At 43.5% G+C, this 23,340-nt stretch overlaps 1 protein-coding gene across 2 annotated transcripts; it reads right to left on the bottom strand.

Moving 5' to 3' along the window:
• Positions 1-2,386: 2,386 nt before the first annotated feature.
• TBC1D7 (TBC1 domain family member 7) lies at positions 2,387-21,742 on the bottom strand. 2 transcript variants are annotated; one of them, XM_016217126.2, is made up of 8 exons: positions 21,488-21,742; positions 20,065-20,184; positions 18,942-19,022; positions 14,949-15,136; positions 10,815-10,952; positions 5,232-5,377; positions 3,996-4,125; positions 2,387-2,958 (listed from the first exon to the last, which is right to left on the bottom strand). In XM_016217126.2, the coding sequence occupies exons 2-8, from the start codon at positions 20,174-20,176 to the stop codon at positions 2,872-2,874; spliced, it is 882 nt and encodes a 293-aa protein (XP_016072612.2). In that variant the 5' UTR covers positions 20,177-20,184; positions 21,488-21,742; the 3' UTR covers positions 2,387-2,871. The 2 variants fall into 2 exon arrangements, with proteins under 2 accessions (XP_016072612.2, XP_087676763.1); XM_087820637.1 differs by having other exon boundaries at positions 21,552-21,742.
• Positions 21,743-23,340: the final 1,598 nt, after the last annotated feature.

The following is a 23,340-nucleotide window of genomic DNA, read 5'->3' as shown; positions in this document are numbered from 1 at the left end:
CTCCTCTTCGCATCACCCTCCTCCCTTCACCCCTCCCTCCTACGCAAACTGGCGCCAACTCTGGATAAGCAACAGCTGATCCACAGAGGCAGTTCGTGCCAAGAGCCACAAGCAGTTTCATTTGGCACAGACTCTAAAGGAGAAACAGCCTTTGTTTCTCCCACCAGAGGGAAAGCCACCAACTCCTGCTGCAAAAATTCCCTTAGTCCCCTCTGTGGGGCAGAGAGCGCGTCCTCTAGCCCTGCGAAGGCCAGCTGAAGACAAAAGCCGCTCACCCTGTGCCCCCATGGGACAGGGGCAGATGCAAAGGCAGAGCCAGACATGCTGCAAGCCCCCACCCCCACCTCTCCCAAAGATCTCAGGACACCACTCCTGTTTAAATCTTACGGCACCTGAGAGGCTGTCGCCTTGAGCAAGAGACTATTTTCACCCTCCTAATTCCCACAGACTTCCCTCCAGATTTTTCTCTCAGGGACAAAAAAGAAACCTCAAGTCACGGTAGGGAAGTGATAACTGTGAGACAGGGGCTGCTCAGAGCAAGGGAGGGTTCCTAGCAATCCCGACAGGGCAGCCTGTCTCACCCAGGGGAAGAGGACCGAGGCTGCAGAGCACATTCCACACATCACGTGAGTTCAGTGCTGCCCGTGATTCTTAGGCAAACTTTCCATGAACAAATCAGGCCCTTCAACTGAATGAACCCTGACTCATTTCCTGACGCAGCCTCACACGTACACAAGCCTGTGGACATACAACTTGGCAATTCCACGGTTCATCAGGCAGAAGCTGAGAACACACATGCACACTCGCACACACAGGCCCTCAGCATCTCTCAGCTGAGCAGATTCAGGGCTTCTCTCACCTGTTTAAGAAGAAACCACTGTAGAAGGGAAGGACCAGAAACTAGAAATAGTAATGTTAAGTCCAGGTTTTCTAAGGGAGGACTCCACGACAGTTTGGCTACAACAGAAACCCTGGGCTTTAACAGCGAGGTGAAGTCCTGCAGGACCCTGACCAACTGTTTGGAATAAAGGGAAATGGGGGGTTGATTTTCAGGAACTGTGCTTCTTGCCGAAGGCAGTGGGCAGAAATGTTTTCAAAATTCTTAGCTCTCGGCAAAAGTCTGATATTAAAATGAAATTGGATCCTCACTGTCCTCACAGTGCACATTAAAAAACCCTCCTACTGAGATGAAGTGTTTAGTTTTCTAATAAAGAAAACTCTTGATGGTTTCAGATTGGCTCACTTAAAAACAATTCCCACCCCCACAGCCTATAGCCAGAAAAGTTCTACAGGTTTGACAGACACACCTGCAGAACTCAGGACTTGTCCTCCAGTCCTCGCAGTGCAGCAGTGGTCCTCCCTCTGACCATCCAGGCCCGCCCCCAACTGTGCAGAGAATACTGCGGCCCCTCAGATTCCTCCCCACCGAGAGTCCTGGGAACCGGTCTCCCTGCCTCCCACCCTTCCCTTGGGACACACCAGTCTTCTCCCAGCATTTAGGCGTGAGCAGGAGCGCATACCTTGAAATTATGCCCCTGTTGAGAGATGGCTAATTCTTTCCTTTTTCTGCAATAGACTCACTAACATTACTTGACTTTCTAATCTCAATTTTACCAAACAGTTGTACAAATGATATGTGGCTCATAAATTAAACAGACATAACATTATTACTGCTTTATGGCCTCTCCTGGAATTTCACATATACCCAAGATCACCAGAGGGCAGAGCAGACACGAGCAGGAATTCCTTCTTGTGCTATTTTCTTACATCCCTAACTGCATTCAAAGTTCTTCAGGGGTAGAGTGACCAAGGAATAAAGAGAAAGTATTAACTGCAGGCAGCAGTTTGCTTTAAGAAGGGTTCTTTTGAGTGTATCTGTGTTGTTGTTTTAAAAACTTAAATACTCTTAGATACGCTACTCCACAGAAGGATGGGCTGGAAACAACTCAGGCTATACTCTGAACTCTTTCCTGACAGTTGTCTCCCACATAAGGGAGGGGCTGACTGCTCAGATTTATAACTCCACACTGCATGGGGTGGGGGGAGATCCAGCTCACCACTCAGACCTGGCACGTCTGACAGACGAATGGGTCTTCAACGCAGGGCTGCATCTCATTCACCAGTCTCAGAGCCTGCCACTGTCCAGTGAGCAGCTACCGTTATGTGACACAACACGGCCCGGGTTCATTAGCTATCAACCTTAACCTGCCAGCTCCCCCCACTCCTATTCTGGGTGACAGAGTGCTCCCTGAAGCCCACCCAGCATTTAATGATCCATCAGGAAAAAACATGAGGCCAGCAAAATACCAGCAAGTAGTCTCTCTCCTGGTACGTAAATTTAGACATATTTTTCAATATCTGTTTCATTACAAATGGTACAAAGAGAAAAAAAAATACAAGTCCTTTATTTAAACCTATTTAGCAAAACAAAGCCTCAGAAAGCAGTCAGTTTAGATTTAAACAAGTACTGCCTCAACAAAAGCCAAATCTGAGTTGTCAACAAGAGGAAGTTATTCTTTATTCCAGAAATAGACCTAGCAAGTCACTGGCTTGGTGCTAATTAGAGAGAAGAGGGGCAGGGCGTGGCCACGAACTGCTTGTTAAAGCACCTATCCCCTCCCTTCCTCCCCACCCAGGGACTGAACTGATTTAGAAACCCCAACAACACTCTATATTGTATTCAGAGTGAAACTTTGTACCTCTGTGTAACCCAAAGATGCTGCTCCACAACACAGGAAGGCCAGGTATTTCAATAATTTGGAAAGAAATTACACTTTGAGCATCAAAGCAAGAACCCTGTTTTCGGTCAGTTGAGTAGATCAGTCCCCACACAGAATATTCAGGGCGGGTCTGGCAGACTGTCCACAGCGTTCAGGCTGAATGTACTGGGGTCCCGCAGTGTTTGTGCCACAAGTCAATGGCCTTGCTCACAATCGCATCCGAGCTGTCCTGGGGAATCTGTGAAAAGCAAACCAGTCTTCATGACATTTCAGTGCTTCTAACTTCAGTATCTCCCTCCCCCACTGTGGCATAAACCTTATTTCCAAGGGACTTCTCACTGGTTTTCAGAAAGTGGTCACATAAAATGCTGCAGCCAGGATCTCTGAGGACATGCTAAGGAGCTCTGGGGTCAGACTGCCTGGGCTCAAATCCTGCACTGTCCACTACACTGTGTGCGCCTGGGCAGGTTACCTAAGCTACCCGAGTTCAGATCCCATCTCTAAAATGGGGCAAATGGTAGGCCCACTCCATAGGGCTGTTACAGGATTACATGAGATAATCCATGAAGAACACTTAACACAGCCCCGGCACTGTTAGCCACTAATTAGTATAATGATTGAGTAATTTATTCAACACACATTCACTTAGTACTTATTATTGACTGGACCAATGTTCAAATGCTAATACTGACTGATTAAAAAAAAAAAGAATAGGTTTTGGATCCACTGAAATTCCTTCAGGCATAAGTCTCCTTGCTTCTCTCTCTTGCCTGGTTGAGGGTATTCTGAGATACATAGAGAAGGAAAAGCTGATTCATTTAGACCTGTCCCAGCACGCAACATGTTTATACTTAGGCACATTAACAAACCCAACTGGGACTCCAACAGTGACGGTGACAGAAATGAAAGGGCTCACAAAATCCCCAAACACCAGGATTCCTCTTCCATTAACGAGATTACTCATCCTAAAGTGACAGATCTCGCCTCCTCCTTTTCTCGACAAGCCTCCTAGTGGTCCCACCAGGGGACTAGACACTGGTCCTGAGGGCACAGTCACGGTGAGAGTCCCGCTGCTCAGGCCATCGTCCCGCAAACAGAGGGCGCAAACTATAACCCACTGATCAACTGTAAGCTAAGCATTTTCAAGGGAAAACCTGTTTCTTATGTAAAAATATACTGTTATTTCTCTGAAAAATTTAATGCTACCAGAAAATCTGGCTTGCTACACTGACTTCCTTTCTAGATTCAAAATGAAATAAAATGAAGCACACTTACATTTTCCAGAAACTTTGTTATCTTCTCTGAACTGTTCAGTGCCATGACTTTTATTTTAAAGGTCAATAAAATTTCCACTGCTACAAAAACTAGGATCTTACAGGATCCACTTACAACTTTATCCCAAACCCTACAAAAATGAAGAGATATATAATCAAATTAAGGTGAGGTTAACATTTGTTTATCTAGACATCTCAAATTACAAAATTCAAATCACTCCTGTTTTAAGTATAAGCTGCACAGAAGAGCTAAAATGAAATAATCATCAAAGAACAACAAAACAAGTCAGCCATTTGGAATCTATTTTAGACACAACCAGCACTGGAAGGAGAAAGGAATGAGTATTGAAAAGTACTTGCTCCACTAGGAATCTACCAAATGCCCATTCCCCGAGGTTTCAAACTTACGGTTTCAAAAAGGAAAGGAAAGTCCTAAACCAAAGTTTAGATTTTACCGATACTTTGTAATGCTAATATAATCACAGCATGCTACAGAACAACAAAAGCAGCATATGAAATGAGATGAACTAGACTTCAGTTTCCAGTGGTTCAAATTCCCTCAACTTCTCCATGGGCTTAAGGAGCTAGTTACTGATCTGCAAACACTGTAAAATGATTATTCTGATAATTCCTAGAACTCTTGACGTGGGTATTGCACTCTGTATGCTTACCTGTGTACTGTCCTGTAATGTTCTCTGTATATTGCCTCTCTTCACATCTAGAGCATAACACCTTGGAGGGGAAGGGCCAGGCCTCCAAAATACCCCTAACGTGTCTGAAACTAATGCTTTCATTAAACTTAGGAATGCTGTGTTTGAGTCTCAAATCTTTCACTGCCTTTAGCCACTTAATGATGTCATGATGAAACTAAAAAAAATACCAAGATTTTCTCTAAATTAGGACCTACCATATTTCTGGAAAAGAAAAGGTCGTGCCTATATAAACTCCTGGAGACTGTTTCAGATGTAAATATTGTACAGCATCTAACACACTGAGGGCCCTCAATTTTTATAACTGTATATTCTAATATTTGAATTGTTAATTAGTTACTATTAAATAATTATTCCAATTGTATATGTAACAAACAGAATCATGTGTAGTTATGTTAGCTGCTGGAGAAGTTATCTTTAAATTACTGTTTTGTTCTTAAGAAAATTTATATTGTGAGGTACGAGCACATAAAAACCAGGATTTTTCTCCAACTCCGGCCTTCAGTATGTCTGAAAGAAATACTTGCCTCTGTAAACTGGACTCGGGCAAGCACCCTGCGAAGCACCTCTTGAACCAGAGATCATAAGGCAGTCTGGACATTGCAGAACACACCTTCAGGTGACTCAGCAGCCGGCTATCCTCCAGATTCAAGTACAGTTCAAAAGCCTTTGGCTAATGATAAAACAGGAAGAGATTATTCACTTCCTGTGACATAACATCACCCTCTCTTACAGCCTCTGATGAAAAAATGTACATGATGAATGTGAGGAAGCGTGAGAAACCAAAATTTCAGAATCATCCAAGTCACTGGTGATACAGTCGTTCCCCCTTCAGCATATCCGTTCCCCAAGTCAGCATATCTGGAGCAACCCCCATCTGACCTGAGGGGTTTCCCAGACGGTCGCAGGCAAAGCAGAACAGTTGGTTACCCTTATGTTAATTGCACTAAGCGGATTCAACAGCCTAATGCGAAAGTTCAAAGCAAAATTCAATTGTTCTGGGGAGCTTAGAAAGAAAGGCCAGGTATATTCCTGGCTGCTCTAGGAAAGTAGATTATATATATGGGGGGGAAAGGACAAAGGGAAGGGGAAGACCAGAGAAACAGAATGGGATCAAACTGGGAGACAGAACTAGGCAGAATGAGACAAAAGAGCTGGAGATTAAAAGGGCCCATTGGTCACTGACCACACATGTGCTGACCCACATGTGCACCACACGAAGGAGGTTCATCTGACAGGATGTCCAGAGGAGGAGCTCTGTACCCAACAAAATGTGCGTGAGAACTCTCAGTAGGCAGAGGAATAACGCAGAAGGAACACAGTACCTGGATTCCATCTGGTAGCCTCTCCCACATACAGTTGAGCAGCAGCCAAATCTCGAAGACTGGGAAGCTAACAAAGCGTGCCCCCCAGACCAGGCCCAATCCATCTTGCACATGTTGGTCTATTTAGGGTCCACTGGCTACAAATGGTCTGTAAGGGTTAAACCCTACAGTCCACACTCCCTATCCAGAAGAGCATAACCAGACCCCTATCATCCAAGTACATGCAGATGTTTACTTTACTAAACATCTGCATCTCTATGCTTCTGCCAAAGAGGTGATTCAAAACCCTGCAGTGTCCGTTACAGCCAGGCACTGTGCTACATACAGGGGACAAGATAAGGTCAAGGACCTGCCTTCAAGGAGCTTACAACTGGCTGACAGAGCCCAGGAAAGAGGTAACCAGAACACACTGTAACAAAGCTGTGATGGGGATAAGCAAATTGCCAGAGGGCTCCTGTTTTGGCTTTTCACCTCTGAAACTCCATTCTAGAATTTTGGTCGGTTCTACCAGCGACATGGACGTGTGCTCAGTTCTGCCAATGTGTATGTATATCTGCTTTTTCCACAAAGTGACATGGGTGAAAACACACACACATTTATACACTATGTCTCACAGCAAAGAACATTCATCTATAAAAACCGAGATATATGTAAATGAAGTAATTCATTTAATGAAGCAAATTTAGCACTGCCTGGCATAAGAACATTCTCAATAACTGTTAAATAAAGGGGGGAAGGAGCATGTGCTGGCTGACGCTGTGTTGCAGTTACAACCAAGAAATGAAGTCAAATCTGTGTCTGATACCAGTAATAACGACAAACCCCTTACAAATTCAAGGACTAAATTTTAAAATGTGTAAATACTTTTAAAAGTTAGAAGAAACTTTAAGGGGGGGGGGAGACTAACCAAAGAAATTATATGCATGTATGTATAACCCATGGACACAGACAAAAGTGCAGTGAAGGCCGGGGGGGGGGGTGCAGGGGGAGGTCAATGGGGAAAAAAGAGGGGGATATCTGTAATACTTTCAACAATAAAGAAAAATTTTTAAAATTAAAAAAAAACAAAAAACTTTTTCATGTTCACAGCCGAAGCTGCACTACCATCAATCACTCTCTAGGCCAGCATAGCCTCTATACCATGGCTGGGACAAAGCAAACTGCCTGTAAATCAACAGATGGTAAAGCATGGAGGAAGCAAACAGCTACAAAACCCACTCAGAAGAGTGAGCCCTCTACTGGAAGAGTGAAAAAAACCTCATTACAGGATGGTACTGTGGCACTCGTGAAATCAGGCGTTACCAGAAGTCCACTGAACTTCTGATTCGCAAACTTCCCTTCCAGCTCTGGTGCGAGAAATTGATCAGGACTTAAAAGACAGATCTGCGCTGCCAGAGTGCAGTTATTGGTGCTTTGCAGGAGGCAAGTGAGGACTCTCTGGTTGACCTTGTTGAAGATACCAACCTGTGCGCTATCCATGCCAAATCTGTAACAATTTTGCCAAAAGACATCCAGCTAGCATGCTGCACACATGGAGAACATGCTTAAGAATCCACCAGGATGGGAGTGATTGGAGAAAGAGGTGAATGGATTAGCTAAAGAACATATATGCATACCCCATGGACATGGACAATAGTGGAGTAAAGGCCAAGGAGGGGGAGGTGGGAGTGGATGGAGGTGGGCAAAGGGGGGGTGAGGGGACACCTCCAATAATGTCAACATTAAAAATTTTTAATAAAAATAATAATCCATTATAATGAGAAACATTTCATTCTTTAAAAATACAACTTCTCTTTCTGTTATTGGTAGTTCTGAACATTAGATTTTTTTTTTCCCATAGTGTCAAAAGGTACTAAGTATGTGATTGCAAGTGCAAAATAGGGGACAGAAATCAGATATTGGCTGTTTTCCCGTTTTCATTTCTGTGTGAATTCTTTTAATATAAATGTGGAGACAAAGCATTAATGCAAGTCAAATGTTTCAGTGAACAAGTTTCGGCAGTTCAACTTCATAACAATATAAATAAGCCTGTTAAATGTTTCTGGACAATGCCAGCATTTGGATTTTTTTTTTAAACAAGTAAATTTCTTATTAAAAAAAACTTTTTTTTAATCTTGGGATTAGAAAAAGCTTCCTAAATAAGATACAAAAAAGCAAAAGGAAAATACTGACAAATTCAATTGTATCAAAACTTAAAATATTTGTACAACAGACAGTGAGAAAATATTTTCAACATGTGTAACAGGATAAATATTCAGTTATCAAAAACTCTTACAAAGTAATAAAAAGGTGAACAAATATAAATGACCAATAGGCATACAAAGCTGCTCAACTTCACTAGAAAATGAGGATATGTAAATTAAAATGGGATATTATTTCACTATCAGATTAAGAAAAATTTGATAGATACTATCAAGTATTGGAAATAGAGTGGAAAACAGGAAATCTCATAAATCTCTTGGAGGAAGCAAAATTGGTACGAAGACCAACCTGGCAGTTAAAATTTTAAATATGCCTCTCTTTCAAGTGTGCATTCCCCTGACAGGTTCCCATCCTAGAGAAACACACACAGACATACACAAAGGAATATGGAAAAGGGCATGATGAATGTCAGCAAGGGCCTGTTACATTAAATTACGGCAAATTCGTAACAAGGAATACTATGAGCAAATTTAAAAAAACAACAGTGGTTCTAAATGAGTAACTCTCAACCTGAGTCACGCTTCAGAATCAGCTGGAGCTTTTAAAATTAGAAATCTGGGACCTCGCCCCTATAGATTCTGACTTAATTGTTCTGGGTGGAGGAAAGGTACTGGTAATTTTAAAAGCTCCCACATGGTACTAATAGGAATTCAGGGCTGAAAACTACTGATTTATCTGCACTAACACAGAAAGCCTCCAAGACATTAAGTTAAAAATAAATTATAGGGCCTAGGCCAATGTGGCTAAGTTGGTTGAATGTTGTCCCATGCACCAAGAGGTTGCCGGTTCTATTCCTGGTCAGGGCACATGCCCAGGTTTCAGGCTCAATCGCCAGTAAGGAGCATGCAGGATGCAACCAATAGATGTTACCCTCTCACATTATGTTTCTCTCTCTCCTTCTCCCTTCCTCTCTCTCTAAAAATCAGTAATAAAAACATATTTAAATAAATTTCAGGGCCATATGAGCAGTGTGATAATATTTATGCTTTTTTAAAAATACTTATATATGTAAAACTATATATCATTATGTGTGTATATGCACACATATACACACACATCCATCCTAATGTACATAGTCTAGAAGAATACACATCAAGCTAATGACAGGACTTACTTCTCAGAAAGTGGGGGGCAGGGAGGTGGTTACAGATCTATGGGAACACAGGTTTCATTTGGATTGTTTAATACTTCAAGAATGCATTTATCTATTACTTGTGTTATTAAAAATAGAGGATGAATTTTTAAACAGAAGCTTTCAAAATGTTACTGGATTTACTCCAATATTAAATGAGAAAGGCTAATTGAATCATGGAGTAATTTGGACATCTTTATTTAATGAGGCAACATTACATTTACAGATGCTTCAATGCCACACTTAAATTATTTTTATTGAAATCAACTAAATGAATTAAATTTTAAGGTTCTAAAAATCATATTTTACTTAACTTAAATATTTAAAAAACACTCTTATACAGTGCTCTCCAAAGCTGAAGGGCCTTGCCAGCTGCCCTGATGACCAACTCAGAGGAGTGGCCGGAGGGCTCATCCAACCTTCCTCAGTGGCCCTCCTTGGGCCCTGCAACTTATATCACAGTGGCTACTTTCAACAGAACTTTCAAATAAAACAACTCAATGATTTAAGAAAAAAGATTCATTTTTATAAATGAGAGAAATAAAGAAAGAAACTGGGAAACGAGAATGGCAAAGGACCCCTGGCTTATGAAGTAAATGCCATTCGGCTCTCTGGATTCCCAAGTGCCTCCCTCAGATCCATTCGCCTTTCCTTCACTAACAGAATCCTGCTTTAATGGGAGGTCACAGTGTGTACGGTTAAATAAAAACACATGGCCCAGGCCCCACTGCAGACAGCCAGCAAGGCAGCACCGTCCTGCCACTGACACGCAAAAGGAAAGTCTGTTAAAGGGGGACAGGCTGATGGCTTGTCCCTAGTGTTCCTGTGCTTTTGTCTTTGCCCTGCCCTTGCTGCCTGCCCAGAACACAGATGTTGCGTCTGCCCCTCCAGCATCCATCCTGTCAGCACAAGAGGAAGGATCACACCTAAGAATGCAGGAGCAGGTAGAGCCAGGATCCCGACTGAGACCAAGCGGGTGGTGCCAGCTCTGGACCACCTCGCCTCTGCACTTCTAGTTACAAGAAAGAAAACAATAAAGCTTCTGTTTTGGGGTCTTTCTGTTATGTGCAGTCAAACTTAAACCTTAACTCATACAGAGGGAAAATTCTAGATTAAGCCAGTGGGTTTCTAGACCAGCCCAAGGAATACTATAGAGCCACGTGGGCAAACTCTGGCCAAATCCAGTCACAACCCTCCCTTTATGTGGTGCCGACAGCTGCTTGTGTGTGACAGCATCAGAGCTGAGTGGCTGCAACAGAGACACAGAGACCACCTGGCCCGTCGTGCCGGAAACACTACCTGGCCTTTTAGAGGAAACGTGCCGACTCCCACTAAAGAGGGTCTACTCCTAATTGTAGCAGCACAAAGAGGTAAGAGCATTTCCTGAAGACTCCTAATACCGCTGCTCACCATCCCTCCCTCCTGCCAACAGCCAAAAAAGCATCCCTCACCAGCTGGGGTAAGGAGTCCCGGTACTTGTTGGTTAGCTGGTTCACAAAGCATCGGGTGATCCAGTAACAGTCGACACTGTCTTCCACCATCTCTTCCATGGCCTTAGCAATGGCAAGAAACACTTCATCTTCTGGCTTCTGAAAGATTAATAATAAATCTCAAGAGGGAGGCAGCAGAAGAGAGAAATACATATTTATTTTAAAAAATGAAACCCTATCCCCTAAATTTTGAAGAGACTGAATTAATAAATCAAAGTAGAGTCAAAAACCACACAGTCCATCGCTAAGGAGAAGAGCAAGGAGGAGGTGAGACTGTGCAACCACGGAAACATATTGGGATGAGTGCTGCTGATGAGTGCCCAGAGTTTAGGCTGAGTACTCGGAGGTTTCCAGCTTCTAATGTAAGGCCGTCCATAAAAGAATCAACATGTGTCAGAAGCAAGGTGCTGATTCTCTCCACCCAAAAATATTCTTGGTGTTAGAGAATTTCTTTCAAAATGATGCAATACACAGCACAAATAATAATTGGAGACATTTATCAATATGGTAATTTCCAAAAACTAAATGACTCAGAAAGGACTGAGAAAGCATTTTCTCTATTTTAAAGCATTCCTACATTCCTTCAGAATTTTGTTCTGTCTTCAAACACCTGAAGAGTTAAAATGTCCCTAGGATAAGCATATTAGGAATCAGAAGAATGGCACCTCTCAAACCTGTGTCAATACTCAGAACATGAAAGTAAACCCTCAAGGAAACTTCAACAAAGAAGTCTTATAAAAAGTAGAATCTGTTGAAATCTATTTTTGTTTCCAAACACCATATCTTACGCAAAAATACATTTTCATCTAGGATTTAATAGCTGAGGGATTTTAATGTTAAAAAAGAAACTGCCCTGGCTGGTGTTCTCAGTGGTTAGAGTATCTGCCAGTGCACCTAAGGGTCACGGGTCCAATTTCCAGTCAAGGGCACATACCTAGGTGGCCAGTTCAATCCCCAGCCCCAGTCAGGGCCTGTGCGGGAGGAAACCAATCAGTGTATCTCTCTCACATCAATGTTTCCCCCACCCCACCCTGGCCCCGCCCACCCCCCCCACCTCTCTGCCCCTCCCTCCCTCCCTTCCACATTCTAAAAATCGATGGAAAAAATATCTTCAGGTGAGGATTAACAAAACAAGAAAAGTACTTCACTTTAGGCATCCTTTCAACTTATTAATAGTCTATAAAGTGTCAGGTAACAGAATCATAGAAAATGCATTTTTCTAAACATTAACTTGTCAGAGGAGGAGAGAGGAAGAAAAGGGGAGGGAAGCTCCCTCCTAGTACGGGGCTCTGGACTCGGTGCTCCTGGATGTGGCATCTCACTGCTACTCCTGGCCACTCTGGGTGGCCAGGGAAGAGGACCAATGTCCCTGACTGACCGTGTTCCACCCTGCGCCAAGCACCGTCACACATTCTTATTAATGGGTAAGAAAAATGAGGCTGTGGGGGGCCTGGTGATCAGGGAGACATGGCACACAGAGCCCACTGCAAACGCTCTGACAACGCGTCTGCCCGAGAAGCAGTCGAGGTGCCTGGGCTTGAAGAACGGACACGCCAAGCAGGGACGAGGGGACAACTCTAACTTATTATTCTCAAACTAACAGATAATCTCACCTAGTTTAATACATAATTTAAGAACTTGTGCAACACTACCAATTTTGCTTTGCCAAAGATAAGCAAAACTTGAAGCGTGTTAAGAGTTCCAATTATTTTCAGTGCCTTTCTCTTGTGATACACTTCACAGAAGTGGGTGACCTATGGGCATCTGCGGGAGCCATTAGCTTCAAAAAGAAATAACAATTCAAAGCCCAAACCACATAGTGGCGGGAGGCCATCTGCAGTGAAAGAATGAAATAAAATTTATAAATAGCACAGCTTGCAGACAAATCCCTGTTTTGAACAATTCACTCTTTTGGCCCAAAAATTTGTTGAAGTGCCCAGAGTAACTTGCAAATGGCATTAAAATAGCCAAAGCTCAAGAGCTATACCCATTCCTTTGCCTGAAGTCTTGCTCTTTCCCATCTCGTCCCTTTACAAACAATAAGCAGTCTAAGTAACTGGAGCGAGGAGTTTATTAAAGATTAAGTTTAAAAAGCAGGCTGGGCCTGTGGGGCTGGGGCTGAGGTGACAGGGCCGGGGCGGCGGCCAGGGCTATAGGCCTATGGGGCCCGCAGGCCAGAGCCAAGAGGTGGCTGGCAGTGTTGGTTACAGAGGGACAAACAAAGGAGTGAATATACTGGGGGTAATGGGAGCCTCTTCATATCTCAATTGTCAGAGAAGGAGGTTACAAGACAGAGGGCAAAGGCTAGAATGAACTTGATGTTGCACTGTATTTGGAGGTATTAGTGTGAACTCAGGGCTTTTACTATATTGAGATAAACAGATACATAATGGATGTGTACGTGAATGTGTGTACACATACACATTATCTCCTTGCTCCTTCTGCTGAGAGGGCCTAGAGGCAGTGATACACCAGGAACAATGAGCACATCTAGTGCTCTACTCTTGGTTTCTAGACACCACACTGTGGGGGGCCGGGGAGCAAATTCTAGGCTTGAAGCAGGGAAAGTACAAGATGAACCTGGAATACCTTTTCATACCAGAAATGAAGGAAATGCTCAAAATGATGGGAACTTGTTAAAAGACATAAAAGCTAGACTGATGAACCTCCACTGGCTAAATCTGAGGCAATCTGAAAACCCAAATAAGCGACGGCAGGAATGGACTGTTAGCCACTGAAGAAAAGGGAGCCATAAACTCATACCGATGGGAATAAACGAGGGAGAGGGAAACCTTCCTTATAAACGAACACCAAGTTATAAATGCAGGAGGAATGAAGGAGTAAGAAATCAATATTTGGCAATCGGCGTAGCAAAAATTGTTTTGGAGGAGAATCATTAGTGGATGGATATTTACAGAGTCTGAAACCTCCCCAGAAGTTACTTATTAATCACAAAGGGAAAACTAGTAAGTTTACATTGGAGAAAGCTGGCAGACACCACCTTAACCAAGTGATCAAAGCCAGCAGCAACAGTACCAAGCATCATACTTCTGCCAAAAATGCATAACCAGATTTTAATCATGAGGAAACATCAAACAAACCCAAACTGAGCAACGCTCTACTGCCCAGTACTCTTCAGAAATGTCAAAGTTCTGAAAGTTTGTACAAAGACTGAGGAACTGTCCCAGATTAAAGGAGACTAAGACATGGAAATAAAGGTCAAGTGTGACCCCAGATTGGATCCAGGGCCAGAAAAAGGACTCAGTAGGACAATCAGCACAATGTGAGTAAAGCCCACAGAGCAATTCATAGTATTATATCAAGGCTAATTTTCTGGTTTTGATCACTGTACTACGTATGTGAGACGTAACATCTGAGGGTGCTAGGTGAACGTATATGGGAACACTATGCTATTTTTGAAGCTTTTTTCTATGTCAAAGATGATTTCTAAATGAATAATTAAAACATTAAAAAAATTTGAAACCAACAAATGATAAAACTAGTGGATGAAAGTTTGATAAGAAAGTTTGATAAGGTTCCGAACTAAAACCTTTACTGTTTGTTTTGATAAAGCGCATTACTGGAACAATGGGTCAAATGTGAGTGAAGTCTGAAGATTAGATGTTAATATTGTATCAATGTCAACTTCTGGGTTTCAATGATTGTACTCTGGTTACCTAGGGGAGTGTTCTTATCTTTAGGACGTATACACTGAAGGAAATTGAAGTGATGGGATATCACGTCTGCATCTTATTCTCAAATGGTTTAGGAAATATATGTACACATACATAGGAAAATGACAGTGCAAATGTTCAAAAACGTAGACAACTGGGGAACCTGGGGAAAGAGTATATGGGAATTCTTGATAGTATTCTTGCAACTTTTCTATAAGTTTGAAATTACTTCAAAATAAATTGTAGTATTTTAAGAAATTAGGCAGATGGTGTCAGAATGACAGGGAAAGATGTGTTGTTTTTATTCTATAGACAAAGGGGAGCCACTGAAAGTTTCTAAGGCAAAACATGACGCAATCAAAGGCTGGCAAGATGGGACAGTCTAGAGTTGAGCTAAGCATCAAGCAAAAGTACCACTAACCAGTGGGAAGGAGGGACTTCGAGGCAACTTTCCAGACTCCAGCTGATACATGCGGAGATAGACTTCAACCTGAGGTGTGGCATCACTGACAAAGCGAACGACTTTCAGGGCATGAAGGATGTCTGAGTACTGCCCCTTACGATACATCATCACCTGGGCATGGGACTCATGGTGTGGAGGCAGGATCCCTACACAGAGACCCAGAAAAAAAAAGACAAAATACTGAGGCACCGATTCAAATCCCTCCCCCATTAAACAGAATCCTGGGAGAAGCTGCCCATCAAAATTAAACTAGAAATCACACAAATATTTAATAACCATACAGATTCTCTTCCAGAAATTCTCACTATAAAAGAATTTTAAATACCATCAATATTTAAATGTCAACTGTATATTGATATAAAAAAGAAAGGAAATGGCATTTATAAATCGCTTGAATAAGTGTGCCATCTAAAGTCAAGATATAAACCATATCAATTATAATGACTTAATTCAAATACGGTTGCCAGTCTGGGGCCACCCTTAGCTCCTAAAGGCTCATGTCCAGTTTTTGCACTTGGCCCATGCTATGGGCTGAATTGTGTCCCCTCAAATTCATATGTCAACGCCCTAACCCCCAATGTCACTACATTTGGAGATAGGGCCTATACGGAGGTAAAGTTAAATGAGGTTACAAGGGTGGGGCCCTAATCCAATAGGGCTGGTGCCCTTATAAGAAAAGGAAGAAACACCAGAGCTCTCTCACTGTCTGCCATGTGAAGACACAGCGACAGGTGGCCATCTACAAGCCAGAAAGTTAGGCTTCACCAGGAACCAAATCAGCCAGCACCTTGATCTTGGACTTAGAGCCTCCAGACTCAGGAGAATGTAAACTGTTGTTTAAGCCACCCAGTCTGTAGTATTCTGTTATGGCAGCTCTAGCTCACAATACAAGCCCCCTCATCTCAGAACCACCAATTACCCATCAAATCCTTCTCTCCCCAATAATTAAAACTTGCTCACAAAATATCCTACCTTCAGGACCACAGAAATCTCTATTCTGCACTGACAAGATCACATTACATTGTGATGCCATTTTATATTTATTAGCCCATTTAAACATGGCTTTGGAGCAAGAACCACAAGGTTTTTTAACAAACAAATGGCATGGAGAAAACAGGGTGGAAAGAGCACAGGCCAGGCCTTCAGTACACCTAGGTTCTAGAAACAGATCTGATAACACTGGGATTCTCATAAACATCTGTCTGGCCCTTGTTTCCTCATCTTTCAGGGGTGGAAAATGGGAGGGATAAGCATTTCACCGAACGTTCCTGGAAGGACACTAGCTCCTGGAGTCTTCATGAGAAAAAGGTGCCATGGTCAAAAACAGATTTGGCAAATGGTGACAATGAATTTTCAAAGTTCTAAGTTTTGCTATAAAGAAGAAGCATGTTACTACCTGGCTGGGCATGGCTTGGCAATTGAGCGTCGACCTAGGATCCAGGAGATCAAGGTTCCATTCCCAGTCAGGACACATGTCCGGGTTGCAGGCTCGATCCCCCATCGGGGGCGTGCAGGAGGCAGCCAACCAATGACTCTCTCATCATTGATGTTCCTCTCTCTCCCTCTCCCTTCCTCTCTCTGAAATCAATAAAGATATATTAAAAAAAAAAAAAAAAGCATGTTACTTATTTATTCCAGTTTCATTAAACTTAATCAAACTGTAGAGCAAACTATGGTGTCAAAGTTCCTGGGTTTGAATTCTACCTCTACAATTAACTGGTGGGTGACCATCAGCAACTTACTTAATCTCCCTATGTCTTTGCTTCTCCATCTGCAAAATAGGAATCACAATACCTTTCTCAAACAATTGTTGTGATGGACTCTAACTAATATGATGCTATGTTAATGTTACAACCAAACTTGCTTAAATGTTCTTTTTCCTGACATAAATCTTTATCTTAGCTATGGGCACTGTGCCAGGCTTCCAAGAAAAGCCAAAGGAATACACTAAAATGACCCACAAATTTGGACTAAAACAGTACAGATTAAACAGCTGTAGTTAAATCCTTATCACAGTACAGGCAGCACAGCGGTCCCATGTTAAACCTAACTTGTTTTCTAAGACCTAGTCCTAGAAAGTCTCTTTCTTTCTTTTTTTTTTTTTTTTTAAATATATCTTTATTGATTTCAGAGAGAGGAAAGGAGAGGGAGAGGGGGAGATAGAAACATCAATGATGAGAGAGTCACTGATCTGCTGCAGCCCACAACATGAGCATGTGCCCTGACCGGGGAATCGAACCCCGATTGCCTGGATCCTAGGTCAACGCTCAACCACTGAGCCACACCCGGCCAGGCGAAAGTCTCTTTCTTATATTTATCTAAAATAATACCACGAAGGAGGCATAACAGGGTCCCCAAGTAATCAATAGCCTATGCTAGGAGAGTCAGCCTATCTCCTACATAGCGTGGCAGCCCTGAATCTCCAGTGCCTTTACTGCAAAAATAACAACAAAGACTTACCTGATAAAGACAGGTAGGGGAGATACAGGTGAGGAACAAGCAAGAAAGCCTTGGCACTCAGGAAGTGCCCCAAAATATGTCTGTGCCTCTCCCACTAATCCACTGGCATTATTAGTAAGACACATAGGCCCTGGCCGGTTTGGCTCAGTGGTTAGAGTGTCGGCCCTCGGAATGAAGGGTCCCAGGTTCGATTCTGGTCAAAGGCATGTGCCTCAGTTGCATCGATCCCGACCCTGTCAGGGTGCATACGGGAGGCAACCAATTAATGTGTCTCTCTCACATCAATGTTTCTCTCTCTCTCTTTCTCCCTTCCACTCTCTCTGAAAACCAATGAAAAAAATATCCTCGGGTCAGGACTGAAATAATAATAAGACACACAGTATTTCCCAGCAGAAATAGATAATATCGACATTGCCATCTAAAAAGCATCCTTACCTGGATGACCACTGGAAACACTTAAGATTTAAGAAAGAATGCAGTGAACTAAAATAGTTGTCACCCGTTTTCTAGATTTTAACTGCACAATGACCTACTAGAAAAATATGTGTACAAAGACTACCAAGAAGCATAACAAAAGTCATTATGCAAGGCTTTCTGGGATGGTTTGGAGTCAAATTTAGGACTAAGAACTTTCAAGTCCTGAAAAATAGAGTACATTCTGGAAAGAAGACAAGGTCTATAATCTATCCTACTTTCAAATGGGCTCCACAAACCTGAGCTCAAAGCCTGCCTCTCCCACTAACAGGCTACAAGGCCTTAGGCTAGTTATTCAGCCTCACAGTCCTTTTTCCCGTCTGTAAAATTGGGATATTGATACTTAACTCACAGGGGAATTCTAGGATCACTCTAATTTTTTTTTTAAGGAAGAAAAGGAGGGTGGAATATGTGTTAGCATGCTCAGCAATGACAGGCACAAAGGAACCTTGGCTAAAGGGATAATGCCAGTCACCTGGGTCACCTAATACACTTTTCCTTCCACAGACACTGAGCAAGATCTTTTCCTTCTCCTTCGGCTGCCCATCTCTGGAGCTGATTCATCTGTGCTTCTAGGAGGTAAAAACTCCCCAGTTCCTTTTTGACCGTGATAGCACTCATCAGGAAGTATACTTCTATGACTAGGAATCACAGAAATAACAAATTGAAAGCTAAAACCTTAAAGTTAATTTAGCAAAAGATGAGGCCTAGGAGGGTCTTTCTCAAGGTTACCCAGTTGACAAGAGCCTGAACCGGTTCTTTCTCCTAGTACAAAGCTCCTCCCACACCTTGCTCAGGAACATGCATTACTTTCTCTTCCATCATTAATAAACTGGCACTCTTAGAGTAGTATTTAATGTTTTGCCATTGAAGCCACCTCCTTAAAGGCAGTCATAGTGAGCAGAAATTCAGTCTCCTAAGATTAGACCCAATATTCAGTAAATTCTCCTTTTTCTGAGTGATATGATGACAAATGAACATTTTTGAAGACAGATTTCCAGCTCTTGGGTCTCGTACCTAGAAGCACCTTCCATACCAAGGCACGGTACATGGACGGGAGAGGGAACCTTTGACTAAAAGTACAAAGTTTCTCGATATCTAGAGGAAGAAAAAAAACAATAGTAAGAAGCTTTCCATGCTGGTCGCAATATATAAAAGTGCATTTCATTGTTTACAACTTAAAGTAAGACATTTCTTCAGAGAAAACCTACCAAATAGTCAGCAAATCTAAGAAAGGCAACACTGTCTGATTTCTAGCCCCAGGGTGGGTGAAGAGGGTTCCACCAACTAGCTATTTAAAAATAGTGTTTCACAGCATAGGAGATACAGTTTGCATATATTACATTTACAATAACATTAGCAGTAGTTACTACTTATAGAATTTATTTCATTTAATCTGCCTTGCAAGCTTGTTGGCTAGTTATTGTTTTAAAGACGCAGAAGCTGAAGCTCAAAGCAGTTAAGTGACTTGACTGAGATAACACAGCAAGTGAGTGGCATAGTCAGCCCTCACATCCCACGTTTTCCTATAAAACACACTCGACTGTCCTGGACCTAAATTCCCCTACTTGTTAAAAGAGAATGATAATACTTAAGGCATACCAGACATACTTAAGGCACAGACTGTCTAGCGGGAATCAAATATCAGGTGGGAAATGTTTTTGAAATTTTAAAAGCTTTGTATGCATATAAAGTACTATTTTTAACTATGGTTCAGTTTGTTTTACTTTAGTCAACCACAAAACAGCCCTTATTATTACTGGCTTGGAAGGAACTAGAATGCCAATACATAATACAGTCTCAGTATTTCCATAGAAGAAAATCATGGCAAGAGCTGTAAATTTACCCAAAAGCTATGACGACACCTCTGAAAATTGAGAAAATACATGGGTCTAATATGAGAAAAAAATATTGTTGACTTCTTAACAAGCCTTTCAAAAACATCTGACTCTGTCTCAGTGAAATATAAACTTGAAAAATCCATAACTTCTCCCCAAATACATATACCATTCTGCTATCATCCTGTCACTAAAAAATACAACAGGTAACAAATGCCTCTGGATGTCTCTTAAGGTCATTTATTTCAGAACATTTGGGATGACTAAGAACCAGCAGGCTTAATTTAATTTATAAAACTCACCCAAACGGTCATCTTTTAGGAGAATTTCTAATGATTTCTTTTCTTCAACTCCACGAAACCCCACTTTCTCATAATATACTGAACGAAAGTTTCTCTGAGAATCCTCAGTCATGTTTCATTCTTGGAGAAAGAGAGACAGAGAACAGGAGGGGGCAAAAGTGAGTTTAGGAAGAATGTAGAATTAAAATTTTTCAGTGATTTTCTCCAACTTTTGAGTTTCATATTATTACAATAAACTGCCTGTCCTTGCATTGGGCTCAATTATTAAATTTTTCCTTTTACACAACTCCAGCATCACCTCACCTGTGCTCCCTGGCCAAAAGCCAAGACATAAAACATAGTTCCTCTGAGCTGCTAAAAAGATGGCACAAGGTTCATGCCCTAGGCATCTTACTTCACTTATGAGAGCACCTAGCCATGATAGATGTTCAAAGAAAAAAAATGAAATAGGAAGACAAGATGTCATGCAAATGGTGTTACCAAACAACATATACAGACTGGTTTTATTTTATAAATACTCTGTATTTAAAAAAATGAGATAATATTCCGAAATGTTAGCAGTGATTATCTTTAGGTAGCAGGATTCCAGATGGTTTTAAATTTTCTTTTGCTTAGCTGTCTTCTAAAATGGGCATTTTGTAAAATGAAAAAAAAAAAAACAACTAAGTTAAAAATAAGTAAAAGACGCAAGTTCCTCACTCAGTTTTCCTTTTGACACAGTTCTACCAAAGGTAATTACCAAAATGCAAACCCCATAAAGCTCAACAGCATTAAATTATAAACCAGAAGGGGGCAGGAATGTAGCTGGTTGACAAGTGACACCACAAAGCTGGAGACAGAAAAACAACTTAAAAATCTGTCTTCGGAACTCACGAAGTCCAGGGGTCCCAGGTCCTTTCACAATAACCTTCATAGGCTGACGGCAAGTCAGCAGGAGGAGGTCAGATTAGGTTGTTTTAAGAACATAACGGATGCCACGCATTTTCCAAAACAGTGTTGCACTACCCGACCCAGATGCTTCAAGCGTCGGCGCAAAAAAAGAATCTGATCCTCAGGTTTTAGAAACTCTGACCCGTCCTCGGGGATCGCGGGAGGGCCGAGGTCCAGGCACCCCAGGGCCTCCCCGTGGAAAAGCCACGCTCGCAGTCAATGCAATCGCAGGAAAGACTAGGATGCGCTTAAAATGAGACATTCTCAAGGAGTCTGAGCTTTGGGGAACAAACGTTTTTTAAGGACAAAAGTCCAGAGCATTAAAACGCTAAATGAATGGGAGGGGGAGGGGTCTTCAAAAGACGCATCCCGACGCCTGCGCGGCGGCGATGCGCGTCACGCGTCGGTCGCCCAGGAAACCAGTCTCGCAGCGCAGGACCCACGCGTCCTCCTGGAGGAAACCCTGTAAACTGCATTCCTGCCCTTGACCTACATCTGACGGAGAAGTACACACGCTCTGGTCCGAGCCCCCAGGTCCCATCTCTGTTAGGCTTCACCTCTCGTGGTGGACACCCGGGTGGAGACCAGGCGGTCCGGGGGCGGCCGCGGACACCAGGCCTGGGGCGCTGACCGGCGGGCGGGCGACGTGGGGGCCGGCCACGCGGGCGACACTACCGGGCTCGCGGGGCGGAAGGAAACGACGGGACACCCGCGCCCGGGGCAGCCCGCCCAGGAAACAGCCCCTCAGCCCTCGCAGCCGCAGCCCCAAACGCTACCGCCACCGCCGCCCCCCTCGGCGGATGTGACGTCAGCCCAGTCCGCGTCGGGGCGGTGCCGAGAGTGCGCGTGCGCGGAGAGCGTGCGTACGCGCGCCGCCCGTACAGTGCGTGGGGCCTGAGGCGCTGAGTTCCGGTTGCGTGAAAGAGCGAAGGTAGCCGGGGTTCCCCTCCGCACACCCCGGCCCCCTTCTCCCCGGACCCACTCTTAGCCAGGCCGTCTCGCGTCCATGTTGTCCTCGCTCTCCCGCGGTGCGTGCCTGGGGTGCGCTCCCCTCCGGTGCCCCCCGAGGTCCCTGCCTGGAGGCGCCCCCTGGACCCTAAGACGGTCCTCGTCAAGCTGTGTGGGGTGGAGGACGCCTGGTTTGTTGTGATTTGGTTTTTATTTCCTTCCCTGGTACGTGGAAATAAAGGAATTTATGTAGAGCTTGCTGTAGCCGGAGTCGGCCCCATCACTCGCGTTTTGGCAGCGACTCAAAGGCAGGCGGAGGAGCGAGCGGGAAGGCCGGCGGTGGGAGGACGTGGCGGCCTCGCGTGGGCCGCGGCCGGGGCCGTCGGCGGCGGGGCGGCCTGTGCGGTTGGCTGCGCGTGGTTGGCTTTCTCTGGTTGGTTCTAGGGTGGAAGCAGGGACAACAGTTAGGGAAGCTGTCAGATGTTAATCTAGCCCTGGCCTGGGGGCCACCTGGCTGGGGGGTTACTGTCGGGCTCCCTGGGTTGTTACCGAAGCTGGCAGCCTGGCTGCCGAAAGCCTGATGTCAGCTGCCCGCCCGCCTGCCTGGGCTGAGGATCCTAGGGGAGGGGTGGTTTTTCTAGGCAGGTTGCTGCTGCTGGCTGTGGGTCAGACTTCTGTCTTTCTACGTGGTCGGACCTCTCTGTATATTCAGCCTCTCAAGTGTAACACTATAAAAATAAATTATGAAAAATGAAATTTAAAAACAAGTTATACCCAATATAAGCCCCGATTTCTTAGCTGCCGCAGACATAAAATCACTCTGTAAAATGGCTATCAAAGTTTATAAACACTTTCAATGTCTTTGCTTACCTTGTCACCGACTAGCACCAGTCCTGAAACACTCCTCGGAGCAGCACTGCCTGGGTGGGTTTTTTTTTAACCACTGGGGTTTAAGAGCCCCCCCCACCCCCAGGGAAGAGTGGGTTCAGTGATGGGTACCGCCTCCTTAAAAGCCCAAATCTGTACAGAACTGACCACGCAGAGGCCAAGCTCTAGACAGAAACTTAGAAATCCGCGGTACACGAGGCAGTCCAGTTACCGTGTTGGTAAGTTTGTGGTGTAATGGCTAGACAGAACTTGAAAATGAAGAAGCAGGTGGTGGTTGAAATCAAACATGACGCCCCTCCCAGCTCCCCTACCATCCCCATCTTTAGTTCCTCCGCACTAGGGCACTAAGCCTTTCATCGGGGAGAGTTCAAGTTACAGCTTTCAGGAATTCCTTATACTTAATCTAAACCTTGGGCCACTCACAAACTTGTACAATCTCCCTTTTCTTAAATCTTTAAAATAGAGCTAATAGTGGTGACAGTATCCTAGAGGTGTTGGAAAGATTAAGTG

The sequence above is a fragment of the Miniopterus natalensis genome, chromosome 9, assembly GCF_054644295.1.
Source record: "Miniopterus natalensis isolate mMinNat1 chromosome 9, mMinNat1.hap1, whole genome shotgun sequence".
In the NCBI taxonomy this organism is placed as follows: Eukaryota; Metazoa; Chordata; class Mammalia; order Chiroptera; family Miniopteridae; genus Miniopterus; species Miniopterus natalensis.
The sequence above is the reverse complement of the archived record's forward strand: the minus strand, read 5'-3'. Positions and strand labels throughout refer to the sequence as shown.